This window comes from Rhinoderma darwinii, chromosome 3 (assembly GCF_050947455.1).
Source record: "Rhinoderma darwinii isolate aRhiDar2 chromosome 3, aRhiDar2.hap1, whole genome shotgun sequence".
In the NCBI taxonomy this organism is placed as follows: domain Eukaryota; kingdom Metazoa; phylum Chordata; class Amphibia; order Anura; family Rhinodermatidae; genus Rhinoderma; species Rhinoderma darwinii.
In genome coordinates, this window is record NC_134689.1 from 27,710,360 (window position 1) to 27,737,426 (window position 27,067).

The 27,067-nt window shown below is 42.5% G+C and overlaps 1 protein-coding gene across 2 annotated transcripts in view; it reads right to left on the bottom strand.

Annotated features, from left to right (window-relative positions):
- Positions 1-27,067, bottom strand: part of RNF213 (ring finger protein 213) — a 223,487-nt gene that overhangs the window by 163,573 nt on the left and 32,847 nt on the right. For both annotated transcript variants that reach the window (XM_075856189.1, XM_075856188.1), the window contains exons 7-8: positions 18,288-18,565; positions 6,993-7,252 (exon numbers count right to left, since the gene is read on the bottom strand). In XM_075856189.1, coding sequence (XP_075712304.1) covers positions 6,993-7,252; positions 18,288-18,565 — 538 coding nt within the window. The remainder of the gene's footprint in view (positions 1-6,992; positions 7,253-18,287; positions 18,566-27,067) is intronic.

Genomic DNA, 27,067 nt, shown 5'->3' on the forward strand with positions numbered 1-27,067 from the left:
GAGGTCGTTTGTAATAAATAAATGGAAGTAATCCATTTGGACAAAATTTGTATTGTCCACAACTATGCCTGGAGTGGCAGTAAATCCGTGGATTCTAGGCCCAAAAGATGGAGCAGGTGCCCATACAAGAGCCTGAACTGGAGGGACCAGGCTGTCCCGTGCTACAGCGCTACTAGGCCTTGCGCTTCCATGGTTCCACTGTTTCTACTGCATCAGGGATAACGTCCCCTGAAGATGAACCTGAAGCGACGCTATCATCGTCAATGCCTAAAACAGGTTCCATCTCTGACGCCATTTTTAAAAAAAAAAAAAAAAGGCTTTATTTTCAAAACTTGTGTACAAAACACATAAAATATACAGTAATACCATCCAGACAATCAGAAAGGCATTATCACAGTGAACAAATATCAATCCAAAGAAAATACATTTTTTTCATCAGTTAATGCCTGACTGAGACAAACTTACATCCACACACATTCATCCTAGTGCTCTGACCCTCCCACCCCCCAAACCCCTGTCATGCAATAAGTAACAATTAGGCCGCAGATTCTACAGTCTCTAGCCACCTTGACCAAATTTTACCAAATTGTTCTGGGCATCGTCTGCTGAGATATAGTTTTTGATACATGGGTATATATTTGTTCACAAAGCGCTTCCAATGCGCCAAGCTCAGACCCTCCGTATCCTTCCAGGCCATAATCACAATCTTTCTGGCACAAACAAGAACAAAGCGAAAAAATATCTTATCATAATGGCTCTGTATCATTTCATTCAAAACGCCCAAAAGGCACAACTGAGGAGTAACAAGTCGTGGAAAGTCAAAAGTGTGTATGAAGGAACTTCACTACCTCCGACCAAAAGGGGGCAACTCTGGGACACACCCACAAACAACGTATATAAGTACCAACATCCGGCTGGCAGCAAAAACAAATATCCGAAGTCAATGCCCCCATCCTCTGAAGTCTGACTGGTGCGTAATAAATCCTAATGAATCAAAAAAGGAAAGTTCCACCTCCTTCCAGTCCTCCTCTGCTAAGTCAGGGACATCCCCCCTCCATTGTATAAATGCTTTATCAAACGGTCTATGTCCAAGGGATGACATTCTGACGCCATCTCTAATGCGGTCCCAGACTCTGACCACAGCGCTAAATAACTTCCTCGCCATAATGTCACTAACTAAACAAACAATTTTTCTCTTATATATAATTTTTTTTATAACAGATTATATATATATATATATATAGATGTATCTAAATATAAATAGATGTATCTAAATATAAATAGATGTATCTAAATATAAATAGATGTATATATATATATATATATATATATATATACACACACACATACACACACACACACACTACCGTTCAAAAGTTTGGGGTCACCCAGACAATTTTGTGTTTTCCATGAAAACTCACACTTATATTTATCAAATCAGTTGCAAAATTACTAGAAAATATAGACAAGACATTGACAAGGTTAGAAATAATGATTTTAATTTTAAATAATAATTTTCTCCTTCAAACTTTGCTTTCGACAAAGAATGCTCCACTTGCAGCAATTACAGCATTGCAGACCTTTGGCATTCTAGCTGTTAATTTGCTGAGGTAATCGGGAGAAATTTCACCCCATGCTTCCAGAAGCCCCTCCCACAAGTTGGATTGGCTTGATGGGCACTTCTTGCGTACCATACGGTCAAGCTGCTCCAACAACAGCTCTATGGGGTTGAGATCTGGTGACTGCGCTGGCCACTCCATTACAGATAGAATACCAGCTGCCTGCTTCTTCCCTAAATAGTTCTTGCATAATTTGGAGGTGTGCTTTGGGTCATTGTCCTGTTGTAGGTTGAAATTGGCTCCCATCAAGCGCTATCCACAGGGTATGGCATGGCGTTGCAAAATGGAGTGATAGCCTTCCTTATTCAAAATCCCTTTTACCTTGTACAAATCTCCAACTTTACCAGCACCAAAGCAACCCCAGACCATCACATTACCTCCACCATGCTTGACAGATGGCGTCAGGCACTCTTCCAGCATGTTTTCAGTTGTTCTGCGTCTCAAATGTTCTTCTGTGTGATCCAAACACCTCAAACTTCGATTCGTCTGTCCACAACACTTTTTTCCAATCTTCCTCTGTCCAATGTCATTGTGCTTTTGCCCATATTAATCTTTTTCTTTTATTAGCCAGTCTCAGATATGGCTTTTTCTTTGCCCCTCTGCCCTGAAGGCCAGCATCCCGGAGTCACCTCTTCACTGTAGACGTTGACACTGGCGTTTTGCGGGTACTATTTAATGAAGCTGCCAGTTGAGGACCTGTGAGGCGTCTATTTCTCAAACTAGAGACTCTAATGTACTTGTCTTGTTGCTCAGTTGTGCAGCAGGGCCTCCCACTTCTCTTTCTACTCTGGTTAGAGCCTGTTTGTGCTGTCCTCTGAAGGGAGTAGTACACACCGTTGTAGGAAATCTTCAGTTTCTTGGCAATTTCTCACATGGAATAGCCTTCATTTCTAAGAACAAGAATAGACTGTCGACTTTCACATGAAAGCTCTCTTTTTCTAGCCATTTTGAAAGTTTAATCGAACCCACAAATGTAATGCTCCAGATTCTCAACTAGCTCAAAGGAAGGTCAGTTTTATAGCTCCTCTAAACAGCAAAACTGTTTATAGCGGTGCTAACATAATTGCACAAGGGTTTTCAAGTGTTTTCTAATCATCCATTAGCCTTCTAACACGGTTAGCAAACACAATGTACCATTAGAACACTGGAGTGATGGTTGCTGGAAATGGGCCTCTATACACCTATGTAGATATTGCATTAAAAACCAGACGTTTGCAGCTAGAATAGTCATTTACCACATTAACAATGTATAGAGCAGGGGTCTCAAGCACGCGGCCCACATGTGGCTGTCATCTGCGGCCCGCGGGACACAGAGCCGCTAGTATCGGCTCTGCTCCGAGACTCTGGAATTCCCTGACATCACTGTCCACATATGAACAGCGATGTCTGGGGCTTCCCCAGAGCCGGAGTCCCGGGCAGAGCGCTAGTACAGGCTCTGCTCCGGGACTCTGTGGAATTCCCTGACATCGCTGCCCATATATGGACAGTGTGTCAGGGTCTTGCCCAGAGCGGAGGAGAGCGCTGGTGTCTGCTCTGCTCCTGGACTCTGTGGAATTCCCTGACATTGCTGTCCACATATGAACAGCGATGTCTGGGGCTTCCCCAGAGCCGGAGTCCCAGGCAGAGCGCTAGTACAGGCTCTGCTCCGGGACTCTGTGGAATTCCCTGACATCACTGCCCATATGTGGACAGTGTGTCAGGGTCTTCCCCATAGCAGAGTCCCGGGCAGAGCGCTAGTATAGGCTCTGCTCCGGAACGCTGCGGAATTCCCTGACATTGCTGCCCATATATGGACAGTGTGTCAGGGTCTTCCCCAGAGCGGAGTCCCGGGCAGAGCGCTATTATCGGCTCTGCTCCGGGACTCTGGGGAAGCCTCTGACATCGCTGTTCATACATCGACAATGATGTCAGGGGCTTCCCCAGAGCAGGAGTCCCAGTGATGTCAGGAGCACAGCTTGAGTCCCAGGAAGAGCATACTAGCGCTCTGCCTGGGACTCCAGCTCTGGGCAAGCCCCTGACATCACTGGGGCAGCCTCTACAGAGGGCACTGGGGCAGCCTCTACAGAGGGCACTGGGGCAGCCTCTACAGAGGGCACTGTGGCGTTATCTACATGTGGGTGTGTGACAGTATCTGAAGAGGACACTGGCATTATCTAGGGGTGTGTTGTATTATCTACAGAGGGCACTGTGGCCTTATCTACAGAGGGCACTGTGGCCTTATCTACAGAGGGCACTGTGGCCTTATCTACAGAGGGCACTGTGGCCTTATCTACAGAGGGCCCTGTGGCCTTATCTACAGAGGGCCCTGTGGCCTTATCTACAGAGGGCACTGTGGCCTTATCTAAGGGTGTGTTGCATTATCCACAGAGGGCACTGCGGCAGCATCCACAGAGGGCACTGCAGCAGCATCCACAGAGGGCACTGCGGCACTATCTAAAAAGGGGCTGCCCAATCTTGACATGTGTGCTAACTGAGCTGCCGGACTGCATTTAGCGACACTTAAACTGGAAAGCTGGATTGTTGAAATAAGCACGTGGAGAAATATCTCAAATTTTAAACCTAGCGCTATTATTATAGTAATGTAGTATTATTATTATAGTAATATAGTGTTATAGTAGTTCAAATAACTAATTGATTAACAATAATTTTGTATTGTATCAAATTTGAAAGTAATGCGGCCCGTCAACTTCCCATTTTTTCTATATGCGGCCCACTTACACGGCCGAGTTTGAGACCCCTGGTATAGAGTGTATTTCTGATTAATTTAATGTTATCTTCATTGAAAAAAACTGTGCTTTTCTTTCAAAAATAAGGAAATTTCTAAGTGACCCTAAACTATTGAACGGTAGTGTACATACATACATACACAAACTAACTGGTATATATATATATCTACACTACTGCTAACAAAAAAAATAAACCGCTATTATATATATATATATATATATTTATTTATTTTTTTCCACCTGCCTATTCTAATAATCTAGAGGAGAGGAGAAGAGAAAGGGAGGGGAGGGAGAGAGGTCAGGGGTTACATGAAACTTTGACATATGAGAATTAAAATCAAAACAATAGACAGCCGCCTGCATAAATACATAAAATAGATAAAATAGAGGTTTGAAAAAATAAATATATATAAAAATACATAAATAAATACATTTGGTGTATCAATACAGTATTCTAAAATTAACCTTTATAATTGCCTATAAAATGAACAGATGTGTGTAAATGCCTGCTTGAGTCTTATGGTAGTTAGTTGTCACGGTAGAAGAACACAATTAAGAGGATAATAAATGATAAGTAAAACATATATTTACACCAGATGATAACAATATTCAAACAAATATATAAAAAGAAGTAAAGGTAAAACATATTCCAATTGAAATGATCAATGATGCCGAACATCCCGGGGTGCAGGGGTGTGCTCCAGTTAAACTCCAAACAAATCTACTACCAAGCAAAGTCTGCCAAATGGCGGTCCCTATTAATTTCTGAAAAACACGTGTGGGGTCTGAATGCTCATTACATCCCTTGAAAAATGCCTTTAGGGGTGTCGTTTCTAAAATGGTCACTTTTGTTTTGGTACATCATGGGTCTGATGCATGGCGTCCGCAAACCATTCCAGCAAAATCTATGTTCCAAAAGTCGAATGTCGCTCCTTCCCTTCTGAGCCCTCCCATGAATCCAAACAACAGTTTATAACCACATCTGGGGTATTACTGTACTCGGGAGATATTACTTTACAAATGTTGTGGTACTTTTTCTCCTTTATTCCTTGTAAAATGTAATAATTTTGATCTAAAACGACATCTTATTGGAAAAAAAATTTAATATTTACATTTCACGGCTCAATTCTAATTCAGCAAAAAACATTTGGGGGTCAATATTCTCACTATAGATTAATTTCCCAAATAGAGTCACTTTTGGGTGGTTTCCACTGTATTGCTCTGCTACCGCAGGAGCTATACAAATGTAACACAGTGCCCAGAAACCAATTCAACATAATCAGTGTTCCAAAAGCCAAATGGAGCCAACATTTTTCATTTTTATGACCCAATTCTAATAAAATTTGTGAAACACCTGTAGGGTCAAAATGCTCACTGCACCCCTAGATGAAATCCTTGGGTATGTGGTTTCCAAAATGGTGTATTTTTGGGGGTGTTTTCGAATGTTTTGGCACCACAAGACCTCTTCAAAGGAGAAAGAAAACCCACATTAATGGCGGTGAGAGCTATGTACATAGTCCAATGCAAGAATGGTAAACAGACATAAAACATGTGCCACAGGACCAAATACTGAATAGTAGATTGCTGGCTGCATATATAGAGCGGACAAGAGGTAAATAGGCAGAAAGAAACTATAATTTGCAAGGAATATACCAACCGCACACAAACCACTAGCCCCAACGCACGTTTCGCTCCTCGCTTCTCGCAGTTGTAGGAAATTTACCAAGAACTTGTGCTTTGGATTTTACAAATTTTCTGCATGAAAAAATATGCTACACACAAATGTGCAGAAACCGGTTTGTACAAGCATAATTGAATACTCATTTGGACCACTTTTGGGCTGGATCATGTTTCACAGCTTTTATTTTCTGAGTGATAAAATATCAAGAAGAGCGTGCCTGAACTATTGCATAATATTTCAAGAATGCACAGGGTGACAAATATACAAAGCCCTATGTATTCTGCTGTGGTCACTAAACCTCCTCCTGGCTGCTTCCTGTAGATCCGTTTTCTTCCACCTGTGGGACACCAGCTGTTGCAAATCTGCCACTACCATTATGCCCTCAAAATTGCAAGCTGTCAAGGCATGCTGGTAGTTGTAGTTTTTCAATAACTGGAGAGCCGCAGGTCGGGAAACCCTGCTGTAGATGAAATAAAGCTATTGCCAACGAGTCATCTGTCCCTCCCTGTATTGGGCTAAAGTTTACATACTGGCTGTGACATACAAGCTGCTGCACAGGACACAGTCTGAAGCCTCTCCTGTGTATTTCCTGCGCCTTAGACCAGTAGCTTATAATGGTCAACCAGTTATCATTGTCCCTCCCTACAGTGGGCTAAAGTTTGCACAGTAAAGCAGATAGCTGAACGGCTGTTAACGGAGCAGAGCAACCGCTCAGGCAAGATGGCTGCCTCCATAATCATGTACAAAAAATATACAATCAAAAAATAAAACAGATTAGAAAAAAAATATTACGTTTCAGTATGTTTTTTTAATAGTAGAAAAGAAAACTAGGCGATATATTCCCTTACCTTTTGTCCTCAATTGCAAGAAAACTTTTTAGTGTCCTCCCATCATTACGGGTGTCTACACAGGAATAAAACTAACACTAGTTCATCACAAACCGTTCAAGAAGTGAGAACAACTTACCCTGTAAAGTTAGCGAACAGAGTCTTTGCATTCTGAAGTTCAGCAATCATCTTTTCTCGTGGCATTTCATCCAAGCACAGGACACAGCAGATGTTGGTTAAATGCTCTTTACTAACACGAATGGAAAATGTCTGAACAATCCAGATGCAAATTAATCCTGCAATTAATCTGCTCATCTGCACATCAGTTTCCTTCTGCGTATTTTTATTAATGAAGGGGTCACAGATTTTACTGAGCAAAGTCATCATCAAATAATTCACCTATGTGGAAGAAATCATTATCAGTATGATCACAATAAAGAAGATGAAAGTCCTTTATTTTTAAATCATTTGTACATGCAAAACATGGAATTGAATTAAGAAGAAGAGCGAAGCGCCAACATTGCTAAATATACCGTATTTTTTGGACTATAAGACGCACCCAGGTTTTAGACAATAGAAAATAGGGGAAAATGTCATATTTTACTACTTTTACAAAGAAAAAAACTATTGGTTAAAAAAAATAATTTGTTCGGTTTCAACACATTCTGAGAGCCATAACTTTTATATTTTTTCATCGTTTGAGCGGTGTGAGGGCTTATTTTTTGCAGGACGAGATGTCGTTTTTATTAGCACCATTTTTTGGTACATACGATTCTTTTTATCACTTTTTATTTAGTTCTTGTTGAACAAAAAACAAAGATTCTGAGGTTTTAATTTATATTTTTTACGCCGTTCACCGTGCGAGTCAAATAATGCTATTGTAATAGTTCAGACTTTTAAGGACACAGCGATACCAATTTTTATTTTATTTTTTTTCATTGTGCTTGGGGAAAAAATGGGAAAAAGTTTTTTTTTAACATTTAAAATTTTTTTACACTCCTAAAAATGTATCCAACTTTTTTTTTTTTTTTTACACATTTTATTAGTTCCCCTAGATGACTTGAACCAGCGATCATTAGATAATAATGATACATAGATTAGTTACGGAAACAGCGTAACTTGCTGAGCTACGCAGTTTCCGTAACTCCCATAGTAGTGAATGGCAGTTACAGAAGCAGCGTAGCTACCGAGTTCCGGAAACAGCGTAGCTCGCGGTGCTACGCTGTTTCCGTAACACCCATTCACTTCTATGGGAGTGAGGCCCCATGCACACGACCGTGCCCGCAATCACGGCCCGCGATTGCGGGCACGGCCAGCTGCCCGCCGACTGACAGCAGCATTTTCGGGCTGTGTTCCCATACAAAGTATGGGAGCACAGCCCGCAAAATGCAAAAACGAACGGACATGTTCCATAATTCCCGGAACATTTCCAAGGCACGGATACCCTTCCGTAGTGCTAGGGAAAGGTGTCCGCGTTCAATGAAAGTGAATGGGTCCGTTTTTCAGACCGCAATTGCATTGCGGTCCGCAACAACGGAGGTTTTTTACGGTTGTGTGCATTGGGCCTTATAGGGTGATTTAGGTTTACAGTTCGGCCCAGAATTATTTGGACGGTGACACAATCTTCATGATTTGGGCTCTTCTGCCACCACATTGGATTTGAAATGAAACAACTGAGATGCAATTGAAGTCTAGACTTTCAGGTTTAATTCAAGGGGTTGAACAAAAATATCCTGTGAAATGTTTAGGAATTGCAACCATTTTTCTACACAGCCGCCTCATTTCAGGGGCTCAAAAGTAATTGGAAAAATTAACATTCCCATAAATAAAATGTTTTTTTTTAATACTTTGTAGCGAGTCCTTTGCAGGCAATGACGGCCTAAAGTCTGGAACCCATGGACATCACCAAACGCTGGGTTTCCTCCTTTGTGATGCTTTGCCTGGCCTTTACTGTGGCTGTCTTCAGTTGTTCCTTGTTTGCGGGCCTTTCTGCCTTAAGCCTTAAGTTTTGCCTTAACCCCTTCCCTCTTTGGCCGCTTTTGACCTTCCTGACAGAGCCTCATTTTTCAAATCTGACATGTTTCACTTTATATGGTAATAACTCCGGAATGCTTTTACCTATCCAAGTGATTCTGAGACTGTTTTCTCGTGACACATTGGACTTTATGTTACTGGCAAAATTTGCCCGATACATTCAGTATTTAATTGTGAAAAACACCAAAATTTAGCGAAAAATTGCAAAAATTAGCATTTTTCTCAATTTAAATGTATCTGCTTGTAAGACAGGCAGTTATACCACACAAAAATGTTGCTAACTAACATCCCCCATATGTCTACTTTAGATTGGCATCGTTTTTTGAACATCATTTTATTTTTCTAGGACGTTACAAGGCTTAGAACTTTAGCAGCAATTTCTCACATTTTCAAGAAAATTTCAAAATGCTATTTTTACAGGGGCCAGTTCAGTTGTGAAGTGGGTTTGAGGTCCTTAGATATTAGAAACCCCCAATAAGTCACCCCATTTTAAAAAATGCACCCCTCAAAGTATTCAAAACAGCATTTAGAAAGTTTCTTAACCCTTTAGACATTGCGCAGGAATTAAGGCAAAGTAGAGGTGAAATTTACAAAGTTCATTATTTTTTTCCAGAAATTCATTTTGAATCCATTTTTTTTGTACCACAGAAGGTTTTACCAGAGAAATGCAACTCAATATTTATTGCCCAGGTTCTGCAGTTTTAGGAAATATCCCACATGTGGCTCTAGTGTGCTACTGGACTGAAGCACCGGCCTCAGAAGCAAAGGAGCACCTGGTGGATTTTGGGTCTCCTTTTTATTAGAATATATTTTAGGCACCATGTCAGCTTTGAACAGGTCTTGTGGAACTAAAACAGTGGAAACCCCCCAAAAGTGACCCCATTTGGGAAACTACACCCCTCGAGGAATTTATATAGGGGTGTAGCAAGCATTTTGACCGGCCAGTTTTTTTGCAAAAATGTTTGGAACTAGGCCATGAAAATGAAAATCTAAATTTTTTCAAATAAAATGTAGGTTTAGCTAATTTTTTTTCATTTCCAAAAGAACTAAAGTAGAAAAAGCACCACAACATTTGTAGAGCAATTTCTCCCGAGTAAAACAATACCCCACATGTCGTAATAAACGGCTGTTTGGACACACGGCAGGGCTTAGAATGGAAAGAGCGCCATTTGGCTCTTGGAGCTCAAATTTAGCAGGAATGGTTTGCGGAGGCCATATCGCATTTGCAAAGCCCCCTAGGGGACAAAACAGTGGAAACCCCCAACAAGTGACCCCATTTTGGATACTATACCCCTCGAGGAATTTATCTAGGGGTGTAGCAAGCATTTTGACCGGCCAGTTTTTTTGCAAACATTTTTGGAACTAGGCCATGAAAATGAAAATCTACATTTTTTCAAATAAAATGTAGGTTTAGCTAATTTTTTTTCATTTCCACAAGGACTAAAGGAGAAAAAGCACCATAAAATTTGTAAAGAAATTTCTCCCGAGTAAAACAATACCCCACATGTAGTAATAAAAGGCTGTTTGGACACACGGCAGGGCTGAGAAGGGAAAGAGCGCCATTTGGCTTTTGGAACTCAAATTTAGCAGGAATGGTTTGCGGAGGCCATGTCACATTTACAAAGCCCCTGAGGGGACAAAACAGTGGAAAACCCCAACAAGTGACCCCATTTTGGAAACTACACCCCATGAGGAAATTATCTAGGAGTACAGTGAGCAGTTTGACCCCACAGGTGTTTTACAGAACTTATTGGAAGTAGGCCATAAAAATGAAAATCTACATTTTTTGAAATAAAATGTAGGTTTAGGTTTTTTTTTTCATTTCCACAAGGACTGAAGGAGAAAAAGCACAATAAAATTAGTAAAGCAACTTCTCCCGAGTAAAACAATACCCCACATGTGGTCATAAACGGCTGTTTGGACACACGGTAGGGCTCAGAATGGAACTAGCACCATTTGGATTTTGGATAGTGTCTGGGCGCCATGTCACATTTGCTGAGCCCCTGTAGTACTAGTACAGTGGAAACACCCCAAAATTGACTCCATTTGGGAAACTGCACCCCCTGAGGAATCATCTAGGGGTATAGTGAAAATTTTGATCCCAAAGGTTTTTTGCTGAATTAATTAGAATTAAGCCATGAAAATGAAAAATAATTTTTTTTTCCAACAAGATGTCGTTTTAGATCAACATTTTTCATTTTTACAAGGAATAGAGAAGAAAAAGCACCCCAACATTTGTAAAGTAATTTCTCCCGAGTACGGTAACACCCCATATGTGGTTATAATCGGCTGTTTACGTATATGGGAGCATTCAGAAGAAAAGGAGCGGTATTTATCTTTGGAGCGTAGATTTTGCTGGAATGGTTTGCAGACAGCATGTTGCATTTGCAAAACCCCTGATGTACCAAACAAAAGTGACCCCGTTTTAGAAACTACACCCCTAAAGGCATTTATCAAGGGATGTAGTGAGAATTTAGACTCCACAGGTGTTTTTCAGAAATGAATACGCAGTGGATGGTGCAAAGTGAAAATTGCAATTTTTCCACTGATCTGCCCATTCACCGCACAAGATGTTGTGCCCCTAGAGAATCTTACCCCATAAATTGTTAAGCGGGTTCTCCCGGGTATGGTAATGCCTTACTTGTGGCCATAAATTGCTGTTTGGGCACACTGTAGGGCTAAGAAGGGAAAGACCGCCATTTTGAGCATGGATTTTGCTTGGTAGTTTTGTTTGAGTTTTGCTGGTATTCAGTTTATAATGTGGTGGCATATGTAATCAGTGCGGAGTACATCAGGGTATAATAAGAGGGTATAATAATGGGGTAAATAATACAATTATACATAGATGTGTGGTACGATGTGAAGCGATCCGTTATGCACAGGCTGGTGTCACACTGATAAACGGTTTTCTTTCTTATGCCCCTTTTGTAACGCTCTGCACCTTTTGGGGACTTTTTCTCCTTCCTAGTTTGGGAAATATTACTGGGAAAGTTTTGCGCTGGTATAATACGGGCGCCCTCGCTTCCAGCGGATGTGCAATGTCCCTTCCCTTTCCTAGTTCCTAAATACTAGGGCCCTGAAACTGAAGGAATGTTCCCCTCCGGCCTGCGCATTGAGATGTTTTTCCTCACCGCATTACTAGTGCCGTAACTTTTTTGTTTTTCAGTTGATTGAGCGGTGTGCAGGCTTGTTTTTTGCGAGACGGGCTGTAGATTTCATTGGTACCATTTTGGAACACATACGACTTTTTGATCACTTTTTATTTCATTTTTTGGTAAAGGAAATTACCAAAAACAAGCAATTCTGGAATCGTTTTTTATTGGTTTTTTTATCGGCATCCACAGTGCGCCCTAAATTACATGTTAGCTTTATTCTGCGGGTCGATACGATTACGGCGATACCAAATTTATATAGTTTTTTTATGTATTGCGGCTTTTGCACAACAAAATCACTTTTTTTATAAAATCATTTGTTTTCTGTGTCGCCATATTCTAAGACACATAACGTTATTATTTTTGCGTGCACAAAGCGGTGTCAGGGATTATTTTTTGCGGGACGGATTGCCGTTTTTATTGGTACTATTTTGGAGTAAATGTGACTTTTTGATCACTTTTTATAGCATTTTTTGGAAGGAGATGTGACCTAAAAACAAAGATTCTGGCGTTGTTTTTCATGGTTTTTTTTTACGGCGTTCACCGTGCGGGATAAATTACATAATAGTTTTGTAGTTTGGGTCGTTACGGACGCAGCGATACCAATTATGTATAGTTTTTTTAATTTTTACGTTTTTTCCCATAATAAAAGACTTACTATGGGAAAAAAGTCAGTTTAGCTTTATTTTTATTTGAAATGTGTGTGTTTTTATTGTTTTACCACATTTTTATTCACTTTTTTTTACTTTTCTGACTTGTCCCACTAGGGGACTTGAGGGCCTGATGCCCCGATCGCTACTCTAATACACTGCACTACATACGTAGTGCAGTGTATTAGCGCTGTCAGTTATTCACTGACAGCAAGCCTATGAGGACACGCCGAAGGCGGGTCCTCATCGGCTCCCGTACAAGGCAGACTCGGACGCCATTTTCTGGCGTCCGATTGCCACAGCAACCCAGCGATTGCATCACTGGGTTGCCGATCGGGTGAAAACCTATCAGATGCTGCGCTCTATTGAGCGCAGCATCTGAGGGGTTAATCTGCCGGATCGGAGAGTAGCTCCGGTCCTGGCAGTTACAGGAGGGTGCCAGCTGTATAATACAGCTGTCACCCCGCGGTGACGGTGCCGGCTCTGCTTCTGAGCCCGCACTATCACTGCGCCGTACATGTACGGCGCTTTGCGGGAAGCACCTCCCGACAGCGCCGTACATGTACGGCGCATGTCGGGAAGGGGTTAAAGAGGCTCTCTCACCAGATTTTGCAACCCCTATCTGCTATTGCAGCAGATAGGCGCTGCAATGTAGATTACAGTAACGTTTTTATTTTTAAAAACGAGCATTTTTGGCCAAGTTATGACCATTTTCGTATTTATGCAAATGAGGCTTGCAAAAGTACAACTGGGCGTGTTGAAAAGTAAAAGTACAACTGGGCGTGTATTATGTGCGTACATCGGGGCGTGTTTACTACTTTTACTAGCTGGGCGTTGTGTATAGAAGTATCATCCACTTCTCTTCAGAACGCCCAGCTTCTGGCAGTGCAGACACAGCCGTGTTCTCAAGAGATCACGCTGTGTCGTCACTCACAGGTCCTGCATCGTGTCAGACGAGCGAGGACACATCGGCACCAGAGGCTACAGATGATTCTGCAGCAGCATCGGCGTTTGCAGGTAAGTCGATGTAGCTACTTACCTGCAAATGCTGATGGAGAATCAACTGTAGCCTCTGGTGCCGACACGATGCAGGACCTGTGAGTGACGTCACAGATCTGCACTGCCAGAAGCTGGGTGTTGTGAAGAGAAGTGGATGATACTTCTATACACAACGCCCAGCTAGTAAAAGTAGTAAACACGCCCCGATGTACGCACATAATACACGCCCAGTTGTACTTTTGCAAGCCTCATTTGCATAAATACGAAAATGGTCATAACTTGGCCAAAAATGCTCGTTTTTAAAAAATAAAAACGTTACTGTAATCTACATTGTAGCGCCTATCTGCTGCAATAGCAGATAGGGGTTGCAAAATCTGGTGACAGAGCCTCTTTAAGCAAGTTGATCAAAATGCAGCTCGATCGGGGTGAGATCTGGTGATTGACTTGGCCATTGCAGAATATTCCCTTTTATGTCCTTAAAAAAAACTCCTGGGTTGCTTGCACAGTATGTTTTGGGTCATTGTCCATCTATACTGTGAAGCGATAACCAATCAACCTGCTGCATTTGGTTGAATCTGAGCAGAAAGTAAATCCCTGACCACTTCAGAATTCATCCGGCTTCTTCTGTCTTCAGTCACATCATCAGTAAACACTAGTGATCCAGTGCCTTTGGCAGCCATGCATGCCCATGCCATCACACTGCCTCCACCGCGTATTACAGAGGATGTGCTGTGCTTTAGATCATGAGCCACTCCAAGCCAACTCCATACTTTCTTCCTCCCATCATTCTGGAACAGGTTGACCTTAGTTTCATCTGTCCAAAGAATGCCATTCCAGAACTAATCTGGCCTTTCTATTTTTGAGACGGATTAATGATTTGCACGTTATGGTGAACCCTCTGTATTTGCTCTCAGGCAGTCTTCTCTTTATGGTATAATATACACCTACTTCCAGGAGAGTGTTCTTCACTTGGGTAGATGTTGTGAAGAGGTTTTTCTTCACCATGGAATGGATTTTTTTCAACCTAACGGTGGTCTGTTTCACTTGCATTGAGAGCTCCTTCGACCTCATGTTGTGAGTTCACAGCAAAAGCTTCCAAATGCAAATGCCACACCTGAAATCAACTCCAGACCTTTTACCTGCTTAATTTATAATAGATTAACAAGGGAATAGCCCATGCAGCCTAATAAATAGCTTTTGAGATAATGGTCTAATTACCTTTGGTCCCTTGAAAAAGAGGCAGCTACATATTAAAGAGCTGTAATTCCTAAACCCTTCCTCAAATCAGGAAGTTAAATACCCTCAAATTAAAGCTGAGAGTCTGCACTATAAGCCCATATTGATTATATAACTGTATATTCAATATGTTTTGGTAAACCGCTAAAATGACAAAACTTGTGTCACTGTCCAAATAATTCTGGACCTAACTGTATATTGGGGTCTAGATTGGTTTATCAGTTAATATCCAATGATTCTGTTGCTCTACACTGGTTTAGGAGTGAACACCCAATATGTTCAGTGTTATTTAGAGTGGTCAAGGGGTCAATGATATAATCTGTGGTGGTCTAGGGCAGTAAAGAGGTTAAAGGGGTATTCCCATCATAGACATCTATGGCATATCTACGGGACCCGTACCTATCTCCTGAACAGGGGTTCCCTAGAGATCGGGCCGGCATCAAGTCAAGGCGAACCCGGGTAAGTGCCAGGGCCCACTGCGCTGGGGGGGCCCATAAAGGGGTGGGATCTGGCCGGTTCCGCCAGACCTGTAGTTAAAATTAAATCCGGTTCACGGAACCGGGGAGAAGAAACAGTCCCCTGCACTCAATTTTATCTGGTTCATAGGGCGCGGATACAATTGAGCAGTCTAGAACTGGGGAGGCCAGGGAACGATCAGTTCCCTGCTTCGCTATTTGGCGCTTAACTTGTGGTGCAGTAGGTGCAATTACGTCATTGTGCCGCTTTTGTCATTCCACTGAAAGCACACCTGGCCAGTAGATAACAATCCTGTGTCCTTGGAGGATGGTGCGGGAACGGGGACTGGCGAGTATGTAATATTTTTTTTTTTCAGGGAGCAGTGTGAGTGGCACTATCTACAGGGGGCATTATGAGGGGCACTGTTTACAAGGGGTATTGTGCATGGCACTATCTACAACAGGCTCTATGAGGGGCATTGTCTAGAGGGAGCATTGTGAATGGTACTATCTACAGGGGACTCTATGTGGGTTCACTCTCCACAGGAGGCACTGAGTGTGTGTGTGTGTGTGTGTGTGTGTGTGTGTGTGTGTGTGTGTGTGTGTGTGTGTGTGTGTGTGTGTGTGCGTGCGTTGCTTTACTTTACAGTTTTTGACACAATTGTATTGATGGGCACAGTGTATGATACTATTATATTCTGTGGCACTGTGTATGGTGCTATTATATTTCGAGGCATAGAGTGTGGCACCACGGAGAAGAAAATAGAAAAATGAACGACTAGAATCTGAAAAGACGTCACCGGTGAATCACTGAATGTAAATGTACTGAGCTTGGTTCTGTTGCAGTATTTCTGTACTGAGCTTTGTTCTGGTGCTGTATTTATGTACTGAGCTTGGTTCTGGTAATGTATTTATGTAGTTAGTGGAAATTTGGGGTGGAAAATCTGCATCGTAAACCTGTTTCAGGCAAGAGGATTAACAAATCTAATCCACATGATGCCAAATATTTTCCACACGGAAATCAGATTAAATATTCTGCAATATCTATAATACATGCAGTTTTAGTGGTGGGTGTGACACTCTGCAAAAGGGTCCACTGAGACGATCGCCTACTTACACCTGGAGCAACCCTGGTCTAGAGATATTCCATAAATGTCTGGAATAGAAATACCCCTTTAATAAGAACATCCCTGGTGGTCTATGGTATTGATGGTTATTTATATTTTTATTAGCGCAAAACACATACCACAGCTCCAACATTACATCCCACACTCAGACAGCTTGGAGAGAGAAAATGTACACTTACTGACTGCAGCAAGATAAAGAAACCCCAAAATATGCAGTATTTCTGTCACTACACATAGATGTTATATACATCCATCGGCCGTTTCACATCCCGGTTTGTGCTACGTTTAGCATGTACGCCAGGAAAGCTCCCGAAGGACACACTAACAAGTCCATAGGGTTCCATTTTTATTATTATTGTTTTTTTTAAGTGAATCTATCAGATCGTTAATGCTAATTTCAGTGGTTAACACTTTTGTCTGTCTGGGAAGTACTTTTGTGTTTTTACAAAGTGAACGCTGCGTGATGCCGAGCGCTGTGGGCAAGGAGTCTGATTATATATATATATATATATATATATATATATATATATATAAAAATTTTCCTACGCCGGACTGCTTGCCCACAGCACTCGGCAATAAATAAAATAACCTGTGAAAGGAATATGGTGAAAAACTGTCCCATGTAAAATCCCCTCAAAAGACAATGGGGCACTCAAGAAAAAAAGGTTCAATCTACAAGGGCGACAAACCTTCTTTACCATAAGAAAATTAAATAAATTATTAGATCAAAAATATATCAGAGCTTATGTCAATGTATAGAATGCTTGTTTAATGGTGATACAGTCTGATCGCCACTTGGCATCGAAAGTTTGTTTATTTTCTTTTTAGAGCAGATTTTTTACTGACTTATGGGTATTTATTTTAACCAGTTCAGGTCCTGGCTATTTTGAGCCTTTAGGGCCAGACACTGTTTAGCCATTTTTAGAATGCTTTAGTTAAACGGATATAACTTTTTTATATGTTGGGCTAGAGACGTGGTTTTTGCAATGTTTTTTTCATAGACAATGCAGGCTTTTTTTCATGATTTTTATACACATCCTTTTTGCCATTTTAGAATTTCTAGGCTTATAGTTTGAAAATAGTAAAAAAATATGCATTTTTTACTGTTTAGCTCATTTTTTCTGCTAATAATATTGTTTTACTCTTAAGTAAACCTTTTATTTGTGATCGTCATTGTCTACCATAAATTTTTATATATTACATGTCTATTTTAGGGTAAATGGGTCAGGGCTAGTGTTACAACAATGATTGGCGGGGGGGGGGGACGGGGGGGGGGGTACACACGACGTTTTTTCTTTGGATGGATATTTTATGCATATTTATTATTTCGTTTTTTTTAACTTTATTTTACAGAAAAGACCTTTGGACTTTATTTTTCTTTCTCACCTTATTTTTCCAGTGTAATTTGTGATGCACAGCAGTTCGTTAGACCCAGCAGCAGCCTGCCACTAACAGCATCCTGGTGATCATGTGACCAGTCACATGATTACCAGGAACAATAGAGGCAGCGGCACTCATTGAGCGCTGTGTAGTAGCGGTCAGAGGTCCCCGGCAGGGTCATTGACTGCTGGGTACCCAACATTCAGCTGCCCGATCGCTCGGTTGAACTTGATGGACATATGGCTTTTTTCAATTGTACTAACTGATTTTTTTCTTGTAGGCAAACGTTATTTACATACAACTGGAAGACCACTTTATTACATTTTGGTTTGTCATTGCACAATATCAAATTTAGTGGCAAAAATATTTTTGGGATTTTATTTAATGACAAATATAAATACCTTTTCTTTGTCATATTCAAGACCACGCCATTGTATTCTTCTATCCGCAATCAAAAGTGAATGTGTAGACACATAATAAAATTGCTGCAGTTGTTGAAAAAAGCCAGACAAATTGATCTCATCGCAGGTCGCAAGAATACTGTAAATGCTTTCGAGCATAACTACACCAGCCTTCCTTTTTGATTCACAGATGGATTTGTATCGATCGCGCAATAAATAAATTTTTTGCCACCAAGACTTATTATGTTTAAGGCACACGTCATCATACTGATGCCACTCTGAAAAGGACAAATAATAACAATATTAATTACAGCAAACAATGTCAACTAACGTAATTAAACGGAAAACGACGCTGAAAACTAAAGTTTCTTATGTGTCCCATTAAAGGAAAACTAAACCTAGAGATGAATGAGAATAGTAGACAGAAGATAAACTTACCCACAGTGTATGGCAGTTTGCAGCATACAATTATGTAAATCAATGATTAATTTCCTGCTGATCTCTTCCATTTTCAGCTGGTAAAATGTTTGTGGGGCGGGACTTAAAGGGGTATGGCTTAACAATATTTGTATTCTACTGCAAACAGGGCAGTGGGAGGAGAGGATTCTGCCACAGCCAGACGCATGAGGAGATGGAGGGGCAAATGGCTGATCTCCTCGAATATATACAGAAGATTTCTTTATAGATTTCTCAGTTTTAATTGCAGTAATTTAAATTAAAATAAGATATGACAAAAGGAGAAGATAAAGGGAGGAATCGCTGGGATTAAAAAAAAAATCTTGCGAATTCTCTAGGTTTATTGTGCCTTTAAAGAGGCTCTGTCACCAAATTATAAGTGGCCTATCTTGTACATGATGTGATCGTCGCTGTAATGTAGATTACAACAGTGTTTTTTATTTAGAAAAACAATCATTTTTGACGGAGTTATGACCTTTATTAGCTTTATGCCAAGGAGTTTCTTAATGACCTACTGGGCGTGTTTTCTACTTTTTGGCCAAGTGGGCGTTGTACAGAGGAGTGTATGACGCTGACCAATTGGCGTCATACACTTCTCCCCATTCATTTACACAGCAGATAGCGATATAGCAATAGCGCTATGTGCAGCCACATAAACTCACTATAACGTTACTGCAGTGTCCTGACAGTGAATATACAAGCCAGGACATGATGTATATTCAGAATTCTGACACTTCGCTAATAATCCCGACACTACAGCACAGCAAGCGTAATCTCGTTTGAAATTACACTTTACAGCGTAATCTCACGACTACGCTTGCTGTGCTGTAAATCACACACAAACGTTACCGAAGTGTCGGGATTGTGAATAGACATCGCGTCCTGGCTGGTAGTGATGTCTATTCACTGTCAGGACGCTTCAGTAACGTTAGTGTGTGTGTGTATGTGGCTGCACATAGTGATCTAGTAAGATCACTATGTGCAGAGTAAATGAATGGAGAGAAGTGTATGACGCTGATTGGTCAGAGTCATACACTTCTCTCCACAACGCCCACTTGGTCAAAAAGTAAAACACGCCCAGTTGGACATTAAGAAAGTCATTAGCGTAAAGGTAAAATAGGTCATAACTCCTACTCATAAATAAAAAAACACTGCTGTAATCTACAATACAGCGCCGATCACATTATGTAGAAGATAGGGCACTTATAATGTGGTGATAGAGCCTCTTTAAGAAGGGTAAAAAGGTGGAACCGAGTAACTAGCGTCCAGTAAGTTTGACATCTGTGGTATGTAAAGTATTTGAGGGTATTCTAAGAGATGAACTACAAATGTATATAGCAGAGAAAAGTCTTATTACTGATAACCAGCATGGATTCATGAAAAACAGGTTGTGCCTAACCAACATGCTCGGTTTCTGTGAGGAGGCAAGTGCAAATCTGGATGTTGGTCATGCGACTGATGTGATTTACTTGGATTTTGCAAAAGCTTTTGATACTGTTCCAAACAAAAGTCTTGTTCTGAAGCTACAGACACAGGGACTGGTGGAACGTGTATGCAAGTGGGTAAAGAATTGGTTAAGGGACAGAAAACAAAGAGTCGTTATAAATGGAACTCGCTCAAAATGGGTTGAAGTCAGCAGCGGGGTAACACAAGGATTGGTGTTAGGCCCAATTCTTTTTAATCTCTCTATTAATGACCTTGTGGATGGGATTGATAGCAAGGTGTCAGGTTTTGTTGACGATACAAAACTTTGTTCGATACTTAAAACTCAGCTTGACTTTAAAATATTACAGAAAGACCTAGATACCGTATTTTTCGGACTATAAGACTCAGTTTTTAGCAAGAATAAATCTTTCTAAAAAGTCCCTGCATCTTATAGACCGCAGTCAAGAGACCCGGCAGCGCCAGGTGCCATGACCGCTTCATTACTTAACCCCTTCCCGACCCATGACGTGCTGGCACATCATGGAGCTGGAGGGGGGTGATGTATGGAACAGGCTCACGCACTGAGCCCGCTCCATACACTGCAGGTGTCAGCTTCTGACACGCTGCTCTAACGGCCAGGAACAGCAATTTCGCGGTTTCTGGCAGTTTAAAGGGCTTGTGCCATAAAACACATGTATCCCCTATCCACAGGATAAGGGATACATGTGTGATCGATAAGGAGAACGGGGACCGAAAGTCACCAAGAGAGCTGAATGAGAAGCTGTGACTTCCGCGTTCTGTGTCCGGCAGCTTCATAGAGATCAATGGGATTCTTCTGCGCGAGCAGCTCTCCATTGATCTCTATGGAGCTGCGGAACAGATAAGCTTGACACAGAACCCGGAAGTTCAGGCTTCTCATGTAGTGCTCTTGGTAACTTTCGGTCCCCTGTTCTCCTTATTGCTGGGGTTCCCAGCAGTGGGACCCCCAGTGATCTCACATGTAGCCCCTATCCTGTGGACAGGGGATAAATGTATTTTATGGCAAACCCCTTTAACTAGTTAAATTCTGTGGTCAATAGCGACCGCGGCAATTATTATTGGTTTTTCTATGAAGGACATTTATGACAGATCCACAGGATATGTCATAAATGTCAGGAAGATGCGGGTCCGACCTCTGGGACCCACACCTATCTCCAGGTCACCCATCTCTGGCCCCCTAAGCCCTGTTCCAGCTTTCTGTGCTCTTCCGACCACTTGATTACATGTGGAGTTACTGAAACAGCGTAACTCGCGGAGCTGCGCTGTTTCCGTAACTCCCATAGAACTGAACAGTAGTTACGGAAACAGCGTAGCTCGCATGCTACGATGCTTCCGTAACTGTCATTCACTACTATGGGAGTTAGGGAAACACTGTTTCAGTAACTCCACATGTAGCCAAGTGGCCGCTGGTTCAGGTCCCCTAGGGGAACTAATAAAATGTGTAAAAAAAAATAAAATTGTAAGATACATTTTCAGTGTAAAAAATAAATAAATATTAACAGTTAAAAAAAAACGTTTCCCATTTTTTTTTCCCCTAAGCACATGTAAAAAAAATACAATAATTTGGTATCGCTGTTCCTAAAAGTCTGATCTATTACAATATACCATTATTTAACTCGCACAGTGAGTTTAAACATTTAAAACATCAAAATTGTTTTTTGGTCACCTTAGTGCATAAAATATGAAATAAAAAAAAATCGTATGTACTAAAAAATGGTGCCAATAAAACTACGGCTTGTCCCGCAAAAGGTAAGCCCTCACACCGCTCAAATCGATGAAAAATAAATGTAAAAAAATTGCCTCAGAATGTGGTGAAACAGAATAAATTATTTTTTAACAAATAATTTTTTTCCTAATCTCTGTTGTCTAAAACCTGGGTGTGTCTTATGCAGTGGTGTAACTACCGCCGTAGCAGCAGTAGCGGCTGCTACGGGGCCCGTGTCGCCCGCCGGCACGGGCCCCCACCATGGCCGGAGGCTCAGCTAGCAGCCGCTATGGCTGCTACAGCGGGATGCCACTGAACACTACGGCAGAGCAGGGAGGTATCTCCCCGCACTGCCATTATACAAAAGACATGTATCCCCTATCCACAGGATAGGGGATACATGTGTGATCGCCTGCAGCGATAGGGAGAACGGGGGACTGAAAGTCCCCTGAAGTTCTCCATCACAAACCTCGGACTTCCGGGGTCTGTGTCGACAGCTCCGGAGAAATGAATGGAGCGCCGGTCCCGCTTGTGCGCATGCGTGACCAGCGCTCCCTTCATTTTTATTGAGCTGCGCAGACGCCGGAAGTCAGAGGTTTGTCATGGAGAACTTCAGGGGGACTTTTAGTCCCCCGTTCTCCCTATCGCTGCCAGCGATCACACATGTATCCCCTATCATGTGGATAGGGGATACATGTCTTTTATTAGGACACACTGTAGGTCGCATTTTTTTGGGAGGGGGGGACGCTGTATGGCATTCCCTACAGGGGGGGGGACGCTGTATGGCGTTCCCTACAACGGGACGACGCTGTATGGCGCTCCCTACAGGGGGGGGGCTGTATGGCGCTCCCTACAGGGGGGACGACGCTGTATGGCGTTCCCTATAGGGGGGACGACGCTGTATGGCGTTCCCTACAGGGGGGACGACGCTGTATGGCGTTCCCTATAGGGGGGACGACGCTGTATGGCGTTCCCTACAGGGGGACGACGCTGTATGGCGCTCCCTACAGGGGGGGGCTGTATGGCGTTCCCTACAGGGACGACGACGCTGTATGGCGTTCCCTACAAGGGGGACGACGCTGTATGGCGTTCCCTACAGGGGGGACGACGCTGTATGGCGTTCCCTACAGGGGGACGACGCTGTATGACGTTCCCTACAGAGGGGGACGCTGTATGGCGTTCCCTACAGAGGGGGATGCTGTATGGCGCTCCCTACAGGGGGGGGGGGCGCTGTATGGCGTTCCCTACAGGGGGGGCGCTGTATGGCGTTCCCTACAGGGGGGGGCGCTGTATGGCGTTCCCTACAGGGGGGGGCGCTGTATGGCGTTCCCTACAGGGGGGGGCGCTGTATGGCGTTCCCTACAGGGGGGATGCTGTATGGCGTTCCCTACAGGTGGGGCTGTATGGCGTTCCCTACTGGGGGGGGCTGTATGGCGTTCCCTACAGACCCCCCCCTGTAGGGAACGCCATACAGACTCCCTGTAGGTAACGCCATACAGTCCCCCCTGTAGATAACGCCATACAGCCCCCGCCCGTAGAGAACGCCATACAGTCCCCCCTCTAGATAACGCCATACAGCATCCCCCCCCAGTAGATAACGCCATACAGCCTCCCCAGTAGATAGCGCCATACAGTCCCCCCTGTAGATAGCGCCATACAGCCCCCCTGTAGATAGCGCCATACAGCCCCCCCTGTAGATAGCGCCATACAGCCCCCCCTGTAGATAGCGCCATACAGCCCCCCCCTGTAGGGAACGCCATACAGCCCCCCCTGTAGGGAACGCCATACAGCCCCCCCTTGTAGGGAACGCCATACAGTACCCCCCTGTAGGGAACGCCATACAGTCCCCCCTGTAGATAACGCCATACACCCCCCCTGTAGATAACGGCATACACCCCCCTGTAGATAACGGCATACACCCCCCTGTAGATAACGCCATACAGCCCCCTCTGTAGATAGCGCCATACAGCCCCCTCTGTAGATATCTACAAAGGGGGCTGTATGGCGTTATCTACAGGGGGGGGATGTATGGCGTTATCAAAAGGGCCCAATCTTTCCTAGTTACGCCCCTGGTCTTATGGTCAGGTGCGTCTTATAGTCCGAAAAATACGGTAAGTTGGCAGCATGGGTAAAAACATGGCAGATGAAATTTAATGTTGATAAATGTAAAGAAATGCACTTAGGACGCAATAATAGCATTAATTCATATACAAACGGAGCAAGGACCTGGCTATTCTGTTAACAAATAAGCTAAGCAGCAGCACTCAATGTCAGGCAGCAGCTGCAAAAGCAAATAGGATTTTGGGGTGTAGAAAAAGAGCGATAAAAACCCGGGATTCAAATGTAATATTACCACTCTATAAATCCCTTGTAAGGTCAAATGTAATATTACCACTCTATAAATCCCTTGTAAGGCCACATCTAGAATTTGGAATTAAGTTTTGGGCTTAACATTGTAAAAGGGACATAGGAGAACTGGAGAGGGTTCAAAGGCGGGCAACGAGGTTATTAAAAGGGAAGGTTTTTTTATTTTTATTATGTTGCCTTTAATAAAATATAAACAAAAAAGTTATTTATTAGTGTTGTGACTTTAAACTTTTTACTGTGTTCTTACTTTTACTTCTCAGTAACATACAGAGATGGAATACGGTACATACAACCCCATAGAGAATGCGAACGGGAGCCGTTCCATTGTCAGAAGCGTACGCCGTCTGTGTGGGAATGGCGCATGCACACAGACCAAAACAAAGCTCGTTCGTAGAGTGAAATCCGGCGCCATTTTCATGTGGACCGGAAGCCGCTGCCGGACAGTAAGGTGACGACTTCCGGCCGTGGCTTCCGGCCATATGTTCAACGAAGCAAAGGCGCAAGGAGCGTAGACCAGCGAAGGTGGCAGGAGCAGGTAATTTATGTTCGTGTATGTGATGTGTGTATTATGTTGGTGTATGTTCGTGTGATATGGTCTGCTGAGCCCTGTATCTAATCCTCCTACACTGTGCAGTCTCTCAGAAAATGGCGGCACATAGCCAGAAGAAGGGAGGGGGGATTGTGTGAGGACACTAGAGGAGAGTGTGTCCACACCAAATTTGCAGCATAAATCAATGAGCTTACTTTACCACAGTGACCATGCTGCAATTTTGGGAACTGCTCCCTCTAGTGACCAGCACATGGAAATGTTATAAATTAGAATCTAATTTATAATATTTAATGATTTGTGAAAAAATGTAAAAAATTAAAACAATGTGTAATCACTAAAATACTAATTGTTTAACTGAAAAAAAAAAAATAATAAAAAATAAATAAATATATATATATATATATATATATATATATTTCTAGCGACACATTCCCTTTAAATGAAACGAGGTTATTACAATGAAAGGCTAGAAAAATTGGGCTTGTTCAGCTTGGAAAAGAGACGTCTTAGAGGGGATCTTATTAATATGTATTAGTATGTGTGGTTAATACAGAGAACTACCACATGATCTGTTCCTTCCAAGGACCCTACAAAGGACAAGGGGACACCCATTGCTTGTGGAAAAAAAGACGTTTTAGACATCAATATAGAAAAGGATTCTTTCCAGTTAGAGTGGTCAAGCTACACCGTGTTCCAAATTATTATGCACATTGGATTTAAGTGTCATAAACATTTAATTATTCGTTTTTCAATTAAACTCATGGATGGTATTGTGTCTTAGGGTATGTTCAAACGCTAGATGGCTTTTACGGCTGAAATGACAGCCTGTTTTCAGAAGAAAACAGCTGCGTCGTTTCAGCCGTAAAAGCTCCTCCTCGTAATATACGAGGCGTCTGAGACGCTCGTATATCTTGAGCTGCTCTTCATTGAGTTCAATGAAGAACAGCTCAAATTACGTTGCAAAGAAGTGCCCTGCACGTCTTTGCCGAGGCAGTCAATTTACGCGTCGTCGTTTGACAGCTGTCAAACGACGACGCGTAAATTACAGGTCGTCGGCACAGTACGTCGGCAAACCCATTCAAATGAATGGGCAGATGTTTGCCGACGTATTGTAGCCCTATTTTCAGACGTAAAACGAGGCATAATACGCCTCGTTTATGTCTGAAAATAGGTCGTGTGAACCCAGCCTTAGGGCTCTTTGGATCATTGTAATCAATCAGACACCTGTGATAATTAGTTTGCCAGGTGTGCCCAATCAAAGGAAAACTACTTAAGAAGGACGTTCCACATTATTAAGCAGGCCACAGGTTTCAAGCAATATGGGAAAGAAAAAGGATCTCTCTGCTGCCGAAAAGCGTGAAATAGTGCAATACCTTGGACAAGGTATGAAAACATTGGATATTTCAAGAAAACTTAAAGAGGCTCTGTCACCAGATTATCAAATCCCTATTTCTTATTGAATGTGATGGGCGCTGCAAATGTAGATAACAGTAAAGTTTTTTTTAAAAACTATCATTTTTGCCCAAGTTATGAGCAATTTTATATTTATGCAAATGAGCTTTTCAATGGACAACTGGGCGTGTTTTCTCGTTTTACCAACTGGGCGTGTATTGTGTTTTTACCAACTGGACGTGTATTGTGTTTTTACCAATTGGACGTGTATTGTGTTTTTACCAACTGGGCGTATATTGTGTTTTTACCAACTGGGCGTTGTGAGTAGAAGTGTATGACGCTGACAAATCAGCATCATACACTTCTCATCGTTCCCACCCAGCTTCTTTCACAGCAGACACAGCGTGACGTCACCCACAGGTCCTTCAACCTTGTCGTCGGACAAAGAAGATACATCTGCTCCAGGCGTCCAAAAGGTTAATATGCTCGTCTCTAGGGAGTTTGCTATGCTTACCTGCACATGGTGCTGCTGCTGCAAATTCAACTGTACTCTCTTGACGCCTGTATTGTGTTTTTACCAACTGGGCGTGTTTTCTCGTTTTACCAACTCGGCGTGTATTGTGTTTTTACCAACTGGGCGTGTTTACTCGTTTTACCAACTGGGCGTTGTGAATAGAAGTGTATGACGCTGACCAATCAGCATCATACACTTCTCATCGTTCCCACCCAGCTTCTTTCACTGCAGACACACAGCGTGACGTCACCCACAGGTCCTTCAACCTTGGCGTCGAACGAGAGAAGATACATGGGCTCCAGGCATCCGAGAGGGTAATATGCTCATCTCTA